The sequence below is a fragment of the Python bivittatus genome, unplaced genomic scaffold, assembly GCF_059951505.1.
Source record: "Python bivittatus isolate LINGU-HERP-01145 unplaced genomic scaffold, Pbiv_v1 ctg000450_np1212, whole genome shotgun sequence".
In the NCBI taxonomy this organism is placed as follows: domain Eukaryota; kingdom Metazoa; phylum Chordata; class Lepidosauria; order Squamata; family Pythonidae; genus Python; species Python bivittatus.
The window spans coordinates 39,900-52,810 of record NW_028277072.1 but is presented as its reverse complement, the minus strand read 5'-3'; the positions used below and the strand labels follow the sequence as shown (position 1 = coordinate 52,810).

At 47.6% G+C, this 12,911-nt stretch overlaps 1 protein-coding gene across 2 annotated transcripts; it reads left to right on the top strand.

Annotated features, from left to right (window-relative positions):
- The first annotated feature begins 8,532 nt into the window (after positions 1-8,532).
- LOC148215188 (olfactory receptor 14A2-like) lies at positions 8,533-12,402 on the top strand. Of its 2 annotated transcripts, XM_088144244.1 has the most exons (2): positions 8,533-8,545; positions 11,486-12,402. In XM_088144244.1, exon 2 carries the CDS (start codon positions 11,488-11,490, stop codon positions 12,400-12,402), a length of 915 nt encoding a protein of 304 aa, XP_088000370.1. In that variant the 5' UTR covers positions 8,533-8,545; positions 11,486-11,487. The 2 variants fall into 2 exon arrangements, with proteins under 2 accessions (XP_088000370.1, XP_088000369.1); XM_088144243.1 differs by lacking the exon at positions 8,533-8,545 and having other exon boundaries at positions 11,470-12,402.
- Positions 12,403-12,911: the final 509 nt, after the last annotated feature.

The window sequence follows — 12,911 nt, the reverse complement described above, 5'->3', positions numbered from 1 at the left end:
TGTGTCACACATTCAGAATATGAAATCCATTTGGAGTTCATCAGGGCATTGACTATAGATTTGGAAGTAATTGCAGAGGTGATAGCAAGGTCACCAATGGATAAATTGATTAGAAAAAAATTCATTGGGCTATGCAAATTTCTATTATTTTGCTACTAAAATAATAATCAGAAGATTTCCCACCAGGACAAAAAGATACATTAACAAGAAGGCTGTGATGTGTAAAGTCTGGACGTCTTGATTTCCAGTAAATCCCAGAAGCACAAAACCTGCTATGCTTGTTCTATTCGACATGGCATTCTGAGGTCTCCTGTAGGAAGTTGAAACATAAATCAGAGGTAGATTTATTTCACACCGAGAAGTTCTGTTTCTCCCTAAAAGTACCAATGTCTTATATTGCAGCAGTTATAACAGTTTTTCACAGTCTCTGCACTGGACTTTCTGATATGTTATATTTTTAGAAGATACAGCTTTAAGAAGTAGCTGATACTATCCTGAAATTAATATATTTTTTTATAAATATACAACATGCACCAACACTAACCTTACCTTTTTTTCCTCTACTATGTGTCAGAATTCCTTTCCTAAGGTAGATTTAACCTGAGAGCAGATGATGTAAATGTCATGCTTTGTTAAATGTTTAATTGCACATCATGGTAAGTGTCACCTTCACCAGTATTTTAACAGTGAAAACTTAACCAATCCTCTGATCCCCCCCCCGAAAACAAAGTATTTTTCTCAGGACCTAGTGATCACTGCCATCATGTAAACTAACAAAAGAAATAGACTAATGGCAGTAAATATAAAATAGTTGAGATGCAGGATCTCAAACACACTTTTAAAGTCACATTTTTTAAAACTGTCCAAAGTATCTAGAAAGAGATGCTGCTCGAAAAAACCAGATACTTTAAAAAACATTCAAAGCCTTAGAATGAAGTAGTAGAAAGTTTTAAAGGGGAAAATAAGATTTGAGGCTGTAGATTGAGTGTATATGGTTTTATTTCTTTTCCCCCTAAACTAAATCAAATTGATGGCAAACAAATCAATTTAATGGCAGACAAATTTCTACTTTTCTTGCATGGTCCATGTTTCCTTTACATCCTTCCCTTCAGCTTTTACTCAACAAACTCTAAGAAATACGTTACCTCACATCTTCCATTCCTTTCTTCTTCTCCCTTTCAGACATTGTGATTCTTTCTTATCTAACACATCCCCTCCTCTTCTTATTGCAGACTCAGACTTCACACTTGTGACTCTATAGCTGTGCATTTAGGAACCCTGGTTTTGAGCAGCAGTGAATGACAGAAGAATATGATGGTCGCCTGACTGATCTTGGCATCCAGAGATTTTCTTTCATTTCCTCAAGTAGCTCTGTCTAAGATTTGCCCCGTTCGACAGAGAAACTCCCGTGACACGTGTGGTTCACAAAAGAGGTTTACTCATGCGTAACGTAGCAGTCACAAGCAAAGCCAGGACTGGCTTGGTACAATTGCATCACTCGTTATATTCCCCCCTTCCCGCGCTTTTTTCCGCCCCGCGATCGCGTTACCGCTGCGGATTATCGGCCCCCCAATAATCCCTCTTGATTGTCCATGATGGCAGGTTCGGTCAGGGTCCATTGTCCTTGATTGGCAGTTCCCTCCGGCTTGGGTTGGTCCCTCCCCGTTACGTACAAGCCCGAGGGTTCTGTGCTGCACGGCAATCTTGTTTCGCTGCCTGCGGCCCCGTTCATTGTTGGCTCGCGCCGTTATCAGTGTATAGTTAAAGCTTCCGCTGCGGTTTTCCTGTTTGGCTGGGCGCAGGTGGCCCATTAATTAGCGGCGCTTTCAGTTCCTCTTTTCCTCACTAGCTACCGCCGGTGGAGTTCGCGTGGTCTGCCTGTGAGCTTCCCCGAAGCCCCGTGCTGACTGAACCTGACATACCGCCCCCCTGAAGACAACTCCCCCCCGACTTTATTTCGGTTTCCCGGGGTATTTATTGTAAAAGTCCCGCACTAGGTCCGGCGCTCTTATGTGGGTTTTACTTACCCTTTCGCTGTGGGACTTGGGAAAATGTTTCCATTGCACTAGGAGCTGGACCTGCCCCTTGTGCCTCCTGGCGTCCAGTATCTGGTTGATCTCAAAATGCTGCTCCCCACCGACCATGATGGGTGGTGGCACCCCCTCTGCCTTGTGCCAGGCGTTCCCCGGCTGGTGCAGCTTTAGCAGGCTGCAATGGAACACTGGGTGGATCTTCCCGAGGCTTTTCGGGAGCGTCAGCCTGACGGTTACTGGATTGATGACCTCTACAATGGGGAACGGCCCCACAAACCTCGGGCTGAGTTTTTTCGATGTCTGGTGCGTCTTTAGGTTTTTGGTTGACAGATACACCTGGTCCCCCACTTTCCACTGCCCCTCGGGGAGTCTCTTGCAGTCCGCGTGTTTTTTGTAATCGGCTTTGGCTCTTTGCAATTCCGCGTGCGCTGCTCGCCGGGTGGCGTCGATTTGGGCGAACCAGGCGTCCAGGGAGTTGATTTGGGATTCCGGCTGAGGCAACTCCGGCATGGGGACGAAGTCTCTCCCGGTGGCTACTTTGAATGGAGAAAAGCCGGTACTCTTGTGGATGGCGTTATTGTATGCTACTTTCGCGAATGGCAGTAGCTCCGCCCAATCATCCTGTTGGTGCCCCACGTAGCAGCGCAGGTACTGTTCGAGCCCCCCGTTCAGGCGTTCCGTGGCTCCGTCCGTCTGCGGATGCGCCGCGGAGGAAAGGGCTTGCTTCGTCCCCACCCGCTTCAGGAACTCCCTCCAGAACCGTGCGATGAAGTTGCCACCCCGATCACTGATGACCCGTCGGGGGGCGCCGTGCAGCCGGTAAATATGTTGCACGAACAGCCTCGCCAACCTCTCTGCCGTGGGGACTCGCCGGCACGCTAAAAAGTGCGCTTGTTTGGAGAATAAGTCCGTAACCACCCATATGGCGGTCTTCCCCTTACTCTCCGGGAGCTCTACTATAAAGTCCATGGCAATCTCTTGCCATGGGCCGTCGGGCTCCGCTACCGACTGGAGTAACCCCCTAGGCTTGCCTTTGGCCCCTTTCGCCGTCGCGCACACCGGGCAACCCCCCGAGTATGCCTCCACGTTCTTCTGGAGCATTGGCCACCAGAACTGCCGCCGAATTAAGTGGAGTGTCTTCACGAAGCAGTAATGCCCCGCGTTCCGGCTGTCGTGGTCTCTTTCCATGACCTCCCGTCGGCACCCCTCGGGCATGTACAACTTCCCTTCGTGACACCACAAACCCTCTTGGCTGGTTAGCGCTTCTCGGTTTTGCTTGAGCCAAGCATCCCGCTCCGCCGCCTCCGCGAACCCTTGCTTTACCTCAGGCGCCGCGTCCCGTCGCTCCCCCTTGGTCTGGCTCCGGGTCACCGCCTTTGCAGCCAGCCTGCTGGCAGGGATGATGTCGTCCACGATCTCCTCTCGTAGGCTGGCGTACTGGGGCATGCAAGACAACCCGTCTGCTAGGAAGTTGCGCTTCCCGGGGATGTGTTTTAGGGTGAACCTGAACCTCCCGAAGTATTGGGACCACCGCGCCTGTTTGGGGGATAGCTTACGCGGGGCCTTCAGGGCCTCGAGGTTCTTGTGGTCCGTCCACACCTCGAATGGTTCAGCTGCCCCCTCCAATAGATGCCTCCACGTGGCTAGCGCCCACTTGACGGCGTACGCCTCTTTCTCCCACACCATCCACCTTCTCTCTGTCTCTGTGAATTTGCAGGAGGCGTAGGCTCATGGGTGGATGGCCCCCTCTGGACTGGGCTGGAGCAGGACGGCCCCCGTTGCCACGTCTGATGCATCTACTTGGATGATAAACCGCTGATCTGGGTCGGGATGGCGCAGGATCGGCTCCGCTGTAAACCGCCGTTTTAGCTCCACAAATGCCCCCTGGCATTCTGCAGTCCACGCAAGTGTCATGCTGGGCTTGGGGGTTTTTCCAGTGCCCTTGGTTTTTAGCAAGTCTGTTAGGGGAAGGGCGATTTGGGCGAAGTTTGGGATAAACTGTCTGTAGAAGTTCGCAAACCCCAAGAAGCTTTGAAGCTGCCTCCGGGTTCGCGGCGCTTCCCAGCCCAGAACATCCTTTACTTTCGCCGGGTCCGTCTCAATTCCCCGACTAGATATCCGGTAGCCGAGGTAGTCCAGCTGCTCCTGATGAAACTCGCATTTTGATAGCTTCGCGTACAGTTGCGCCTTCAGCAGTCTCTGGAGCACCATGCGCACCAGGCTCATGTGCTCCGCCAGGGTTTCGGTGTAGATGAGGATGTCGTCCAGGTAGACCAGGACGCCCTGGTAGAGTAGGTCGTGCAGCACCTCGTTTATTAGCTGCATAAACACCCCCGGGGCCCCTTTTAATCCGAACGGCATCACGGAAAATTGGTAGCTTCCGAGCGGCATGTTGAACGCCGTTTTCCACTGATCTTTAGCACGGATCCTGACCCTAAAGTAAGCTTCGCGCAAGTCCAGTTTTGTGAACACCCTCCCCTTAGATAGGTGCGACATTAAGTCCTTCATCGGGGGAGGGGGTATTTGTACTCGGTGCTGATTGCGTTCAGCCCCCGGTAGTCCACGCACATCCGGAGCGAGCCATCCTTCTTCTCCCGGAATAGTACCGGGGCCGCTAATGGTGACTTCGCGGGTTGGATGAATCCCCGCGCTAGGTTCTTGTCTATGAACTCCCGCAGAGCCCCCATCTCCCTCATTGACAGGGAGTACATTTTCGGTTTGGGCAGCGTTGCCCCTGGCTCTAACTCGATGGCGCAATCACTGGGTCAGTGTGGAGGGAGCTGGTCGGACTCCTTCTTCCTGAACGCCGCCGCCAGGTCTCAATATTGCCTCGGGATTCCGCCGCTCGTCGTGGGTTCCCCGGACTCTGTCTCTCGTTTTGCAGTTGTTCCGCCAGTCGCCGCTGCCTCCCCACGCCTCGGGATCGTTGCGAGTCTCCGGGGTTCCGGCGCTGCTGTTGCTGCTGTTGCCGCCCGGGTCTCGGGCTCCGTCTGCTCTTGCCCTGCCTCTCTGTGCCTCGGATCCTCCACTTGCCCGTCTGTGGTTGCGGTCGCGCCCGTTGCCATGGCCCGGTCCCCTCTGCTCTCGCACTCCGCTGGCCTGTCGACCCCGAATCTCACTGCCTCTGCCGTCCAGTCGACCCGTGGGTTCCGTCGCCGCAGCCACGCCAAGCCGAGCACCACCGCGTAGTCAGCCACCGGGACCACCACAAATCTTAGTTCTTCCCGGTGGCTCCCGATCGTCATCTGGACCAGCTCGGTGTAATACTGAGCTGCCTCCCCCCCCGCCAGCGTGCCGTCTAGCTGGCTGAATGCAATGGGCTCCCGGAGGCGCCTCAGCTTTAGTCTGAGTCCCGAGACCACAGCTGGGTACATCAAGCAGTGGGTGCAGCCTGAATCCAGCAGCGCCCGCAGCTGTGCCTCCCCTCCGGATCTCACCCCCCGGATGTGTATCCTCACCCGGAACGGAGGGCAGTCCTCATCCCAGATTGGGTCCGCGCGCCTCGGTTCCCCTGCTCGCACTGGGACGCCGTTCAGTGTGAGCGTGCCTCGTTTCCCGCCAGCTCCGAGTCCACTCCGGAGGACGCCGTCTCTGGGGTCGACCACCCCCTCCATCCTCTTTCGGTCACCGCCGCCACTGCACTCTTCCGTGGTCAGTCGCCGGCCCTTTTCCCGGCAGGACGCGGGGGCTTGACTTCGGGCCGTGGTGAGGCTCCTTCCCGCTCCGTTGGGCACTGCGCCACTTGGTGGCCTCTGCCTCCGCACCGGAAGCACAGGTTCGGGGTTCTGGTCGCCTCTCGCCCCCCGGTGGACTGCCGCCGACTGCTCCGCCTTTCCTCTGGGGGTCTCTCCCTCGGCCGGTCCCTCGTTTGGTCCCGTCACCTCGCGCTTTGTTGAATCTGCCGCCACGCCGATTCCGCCGTTCCGGCCAGCCAGATCCAATCTTTCACTGTGGACGGGTCATCCCGTCCCAGTGCCCGCTCCAGGATCTCTGGATTGAGCCCCCTCTTAAAATACTTCACCCTCAGGGACTCCGGCCAGTCCGTGAGCTTCTCTACCAAACTCCGGAACTCCAGGGCATACTCCGATACCGACTTGTCCCGCTGTCTGAACTGCAGGATGTCGTCCTCAGCCCGCTTGGTGCTCAATGTGTCCTCGAATCTGTCCTGGAGCGCCTGCATGAAGTCCGGGAAACTCCGCAGTTCCGCCGCGTTGGCATCGTATAGTCCGATCACCCAGCTAGCCGCTTGGCCATCTAACAGCTCGGCCACGTAGGATACTCTATCCTCATCCCTAGCGAATAGGTGACCACCCCTCTGCATAAAACCCCTGACGTGTGTCAAAAAGTGCGGCAGCTGTTCAGGGTCCCCTGAGAACTTCCCGGTGATGCCTCGAAGTCTCAGGGCGTCCGCCGCCCGTCGGTCCACCGACCGGGGCATCGTGGGCAGTGCCAGCTGGGGTGCCAGACTGCCACCCCTGTTGCTCGTGCCATCGCTCACCGCCGATGGTCCCACTCTCTGTAGCAAGGTCTGGAGCATCGCCTCCACGGCGTCTAGGCGCCGCTCGACCCTCTCCTCTAGTCGGGCGAGCTTCTCGTCCCACTCGCGGTTCCGGGGCCCCGAACCCCGGGTCATCGTGACGCCTGAGCTGTCTGGCCCTTGGTTCACGCAGATTGACCACCGCTCGGTTGGAGGGTACCCGGCCCTGGCCACTGTCCCGTCGCTCCCGGGTGGCTCCCTAACCGGGTAGCGCTAACGGTGAGTCCTGGCTTTATGTAAGATTTGCCCCGTTCAACAGAGAAACTCCCGTGACACATGTGGTTCACAAAAGAGGTTTACTCATGCGTAACGTAGCAGTCACAAGCAAAGCCAGGACTGGCTTGGTACAATTGCATCACTCGTTATATTCCCCCCTTCCCGCGCTTTTTTCCGCCCCGCGATCGCGTTACCGCTGCGGATTATTGGCCCCCCAATAATCCCTCTTGATTGTCCATGATGGCAGGTTCGGTCAGGGTCCATTGTCCTTGATTGGCAGTCCCCTTCGGCTTGGGTTGGTCCCTCCCCGTTACGTGCAAGCCCGAGGGTTCTGTGCTGCGCGGCAATCTTGTTTCGCTGCCTGTGGCCCCATTCATTGTTGGCTCGCGCTGTTATCAGTGTATAGTTAAAGCTTCCGCTGCGGTTTTCCTGTTTGGCTGGGCGCAGGTGGCCCATTAATTAGCGGCGCTTTCAGTTCCTCTTTTCCTCGCTAGCTACCGCCGGTGGAGTTCGCGTGGTCTGGCTGCGAGCTTCCCCGAAGCCCCGTACTGACCGAACCTGACACTCTGCACTAAAAGAGCACAGTTAAAACCAAAAGAAAAGAAAAGGGTTGATTTTATTAACTGTAACACACCATCTTCAGAATCTGAATTCTAAGGTTACCTTTCATGTCTAGATCAGTGTTGGTCCAATTGGAATGACACATAAAGCCCAAATAAATACAGACAGACAGACAAAACCACTTCCAGGGGGAATAATAAGGCAGTGTTAAATATATCTACGCACAAGTGAACAATGGCACAGTAGCAATTTTGATAGAGTCTGATGCAATTCTTCAACTTTATTGCCAAAAATGTTGTGTTTCCTTTAATTGTTAGGAAGATGTTATAGATGCACAAAACCTGAATGCCTCTGGGCATCTTCCAGGATTGAGCATACCTCTTTATTTCCAATGTCCATCACAGCCCTAAAATGAGTCTCTCATGTAGTCTGCTGCATTTCTAAAGGATGCCTAATTTTGTCGTCATTACTTTCATTAGGAAATTGTAACTTTTTTTTTCTGCAGGATTGTATGGACCACAATATAATAATATTCTAATATAATAATATGATAATAAACAGAAGACACAGACAATCTGTTTTGGTCTCAGCTTATTAAACTTAGAGGTGTTACATGAAATTATTCCTTCTTAATAAAATAGCAGGTAAATAAACCCTACAAACAGAAACTAGATATTTATGATTATGACTCCTATTCTGAACGTTTACCCAAAATTTATTGAGGCTGCAGTGCTGAAAAATGGCTAAAATTTTGTCCTAACTCAATAAATTCAGGCTTCTCTAGATATTTTTTCCTGCTGGCTGCCATCTTTAAAACTCCAAAATGCAAGATGACACCATGACATAGGACTCATTCTGAAAGATATTTGACATCCATATTATATGGTGGTCCCTAGAAGAAAAGCATTTAGGTTTATAACATGGGTTGGATGATTTATAAAACTGGTGTGACATACTTTACAAACAGTAAAGCAAAACTTTAGAGAAATATGGTTGCATTTATTGGATAATAGAAAATAAAATGAATGCGGGTGGCCTGGAAATCTGAGTAAATGGGATATTATTAACTGCAGCAGGTCATCTTTGCAATAGGAGCAATAAAAAAGGACATGGTTTTCAGTATTTCAGAGACTCTTTCATCAAAGGGGCAAAGTCTTTGTACAAATGGAATACCCCCTACTTTTCCTGCTAAAACAGCTGTTGGGAGGGCATTGAATGGAACCAAATTTAGGGCTCTCCTGAATTTGGGAACTGATATTTGACTTCAATACTCACACAGCTTTAAAAAAAGGTGACTGGATGCCCAAGAACACATTTCTCGGTATGGTAGCCAGACCTAATTGAACTTCCAAATCCTTGGCATGCTGTTTAATGCTGTCTCTGATCCAACCATCAGAATTGCGCTACGTATAGAAAATCATAGCACTTCCACTTCTCATGCATCATCCTAACCCAAGATAAAGCAGGGTAGGCAGTGGGGGATATCCTGAAAAATACAATTAGAAGGAGTAGACAGAACCAAACTCAAATATTTATGGGCTGATAAATAGACACTAATACATAGCTGAAAACATGCATCCATGCCCCAAACGTCTGAGGGCTCCTAATCTACTTCATGGTGTAGACTCATTTTGAATACTACATAGCATTCTGGTTCTCAGCAATGCCAGAAATACTAACATTGCAGATTGGGGACATTCAACTGAATGGGTAGAAAACCCAGAATTCATGCTGAAAAGGACTTTACACTATTCATAACTGATTAACGGAACTCATAGCTATCACAAAATAGCCCACAGATAGCATTGAGATGGACCATGCAATTGCTTCAATTCTGGATGCAAAATAGAATCCCAGGTGATGAGAACATACGCCATGAAAGTCTTCTCACTTAATCCACATCTGAGCATGGATAGCAGTAGCTGCTAATTGCTAATTATCTTAAAAATACAGAAATTCATTATAATATTTTGCTAGTTTTGTTTGTATGGTCTAGAGGGAAACAAAATGATTGCCAAATGTGAAGTCAACTCATATTTAAGCTTGCCAAATATAAAGTTAAAGGCTTCCAATGATGATATATGTTTTCCATGACTGAACAAGAATTCAACAGCATGTATGCATCACTGGACAATAATTTTGTGAAGAAAAATAGTAAGTGATTAGCATAGTGACATTTGCTGCTTTTTGGGGCAAATTGGCACTTATTTACAGCGACATGACTTGACACTGTATTAGACTCACTTCTATACTTTTGACATTGGGGAGAGGATTTCATAAAATGAAGTTATAACCTAGTGCTTTGTTACAACTGAAAAATATTTTAGGGTTAGGAGGACAACAAAGATAGATTTATGTTCAGAAATGTGTACCCTAAAAGGTAGAGTAAGAATATTATGAAGCAGAATATTGGGAATCGATTGCAGGAGAGGGGGTGGTCAATCTGTTCTTACTGTTGGAAACTTTTCTTAACATTCAGTCTGGAGAATGTTGACTCCTGCTACTTTTATGACAAAGAAGCTGCTATTATGTGGTGGGTGGATGGGTTGGTCACACAGATCAAAGTGTAGTGAGCTAAAGAGAAGCAACCTAAAGAAGAAGGCAAAGTCTGATTGGATGTTTAGCTCCACTCTTAACATCTTCATATGATTCTTGGAAAGATGGGAGACAGAGTGTGGGAGAAAGCCAGCTTCATCCTAGCTGCCCCTTTCATTAAGACTAAAGTTGATTGGGAGAGGGGAATAGCTTCCTTATTCCTCATTTGTCCTGCTAAAATGTACTTTAACCATATATTTTTAAAAACTATCCAGTGAATATGGAGATAAGAGTTATAATCTATTCACTAATATTTGAGATAAATGCTATAAAGCAGCTGACAATTTGGGGGGAAATATAGCATGTATAATATTTAAAGCTAGATGCAAAGTGGCAAAAATCTGTGAGAATGTAATGCATTATTCCCTTCCATAAGAAAAAGTAAAGGAATTTAGAGAGTAACTAGCTTAATTTACTTAGAGAAAGGCATGAAGATTGGAGAGCTACACATTCATTTCTATAGGAAATAGGACTGGAGTTAGAAAATCAGTGGACCAGGGACTGGAGATCATTGAGTAGCATAAGGAATTCAAAGAGAGATGAAGGCATGGATTTCAGACGGCAGCAGCAGAACTGGGGGAAGTTTGAATAAGTTATTCAGCTGGTGTTTAGGCAGAAAGAGAAAGATATAAGCTCTTGCTACTAGGGGATTCTACTAGGAATTGTGGAAGTTTGGTGCTACAGCAAGGAGAGAGATAAGTGTGCAAGATATCACTTTCACACCTGCACGGACAAAGGGGTGGGGGGCAACTTTTCACACACATCCCACTTTAATTGGGAATGGTGAAATAAATGCCATGTTTCTGGACTGAGGTGGTGGTGGGAGAACCTATTTCCTTTGCATGTTTTGGATTGACCATAGTGTTGAGCAAACTTTGAGCCAAATTGTAATACAGCTTAAAAGATGTAATGGATATCTTAAGTAAATTTGATTTTTTCTTCTTTAAATGAGTATGTCATTAGAGAGATAATACTCAATGAATATTTGTTTGTTTGTTTAAAGCATTATCTTATTTTTCAACCAAAAATCTCCTAGAGTACCTAACAAACTAATTCTCTTTCTCTCTCTCTCCCTCTCTATCTTTGGGTGTCTTTGTATCCTGCATTTCCTCCAGGAGATCAAGGCACTCTATATACAACCCCCCTCCTCCCATTCTTCACTAGCCCCACAATCCTATAAAAGTGCTACGAAACTGACCAATGTAAATTCTCCCACTGCTAAAGTTATACTTCACAGGCACTTTGGAGTTTTACACAATCATTTTAACCATAACAACAAGGAAGAAATTGGAATAGAAAAAAAAAGAAAAGAGTTTCTGGTTGGTACTTGTCAATGGTGAATTGAAATATATGCAGTGTGCTCTGATTGGACATAAGCATTCTTTCAATCCTGCAGTCCTCTTTTAATTTATGTAGCATTTGCCTTGTATTTTTCCTTTTTGTGCCCAGTATGCATCAAGCCATAATTTCACTATTTTTTTATAATGGTATCTCTCACCTCTGATTCCTTGCAGATGTGGCATTCATCTTACTCATAAGTTAAACATGGGTAATGAAAGCACCGTGGCTTACTTTCTGCTCCTGGAATTCTCAAGAGATCAGCATCTGCAGCTACTACATTTCTTCTTATTCTTCATATTATACCTGGCAACTGCCACAGCAAATCTGCTCATCATCTCTGTAGTAGCTTTTGACCACCAACTACGTAGCCCCATGTATTTTTTTCTAATGAATTTGGCAGTGCAGGACCTGGGGATTGTTTCAGCCATTGTCCCCAAATCCATGATGAATTCTCTCATGGACACCAGACACATCTCTTACTTTGGTTGTGTTGCTCAACTCTTTCTCTTTACCTCCTTCGAAGCTTCTGATTTCTCCCTCCTGACAGTCATGGCCTATGATCGGTATGTTGCCATTTGCAATCCACTGCACTATGAGATGGTGATGAACTGGAAAGCCTGCACCAGAATAGTGATTCTGGTGTGGGTCATCAGTCTTCTCTATGGGATGTTGCATACCACTGGGACCTTTTCCATCCCTTTCTGTTCTAATGTTATCAACCAGTTTTTCTGTGAAATTCCACAATTGTTAAACCTATCCTGCTCTGGATTCACTCTAACTGAAGTGGGATTTCTTGTGGTCAGTGTCATAGCAGGAGTGGGTTGCTTTATTTTTATCATTGTCTCTTACACCATGATCTTCAAAGCAGTGTTGAGAATCCCTTCTGTGAAAGGAAGGCAAAAGACCTTCTCCACTTGTCTTCCCCACCTGATAGTCTTTTCCATGTTTTTGGTAACTGGATTCTTGGCGTATCTGCGACCCCCTTCTAACACCCCAACTTATTTAGATTTAGCATTAACAGCCCTATATTCTTTACTTCCACCCCTGTTCAATCCAATCATCTACAGTATAAGAAATAAGAATATCAAATCTGTCCTGTCTAAATTATGGAGATTCTGATATTTTCTTTTGACAATATTTCCTGTCCTATTTTCCTCACCCTGAACTTTCTCTGTCTTTTACCTTTCTTTTGCTGAGGAAAGGAGAGAAATTTCAAAGGGAGACACAGCTGAGATAGAAGTAGAGCCTTTCCACTCTGGATCAATGGTAGCACTTGAGAAGGTGATGACCTACAATCCCATATCCCTAGTTACCAGCCCTGCTTTTCAGGTTGCTATGAGTTGCTTTAGCAGCATCCTGAGTGCCACAAGTTGAAAACCACCATTCCAGGCTTTACTATGAAGAACGGATATAATGAAGAGCTGACACTCAAAATTTTCCAAGAATTTTTAGAATTCAATTTGAGGTCTTGTTTCTGCTGAATAAAGGCAGTCTTTCATTAGGAGAAAACCAAATTAAAATTATCTTTGTACAAATGACTATAAGGATTTTGTTCCCATGGATACCCAGGATCTTTTAAGATCAGAATGAGGAATAATAATAATAAATCATAGTTCATTTAACAATTG

What these genes read in the sequence shown, in the direction of transcription:
- LOC148215188 (XM_088144244.1), top strand. Translation starts at nt 11,488, where the DNA reads ATGGGTAATGAAAGCACCGTGGCTTACTTTCTGCTCCTGGAATTCTCA.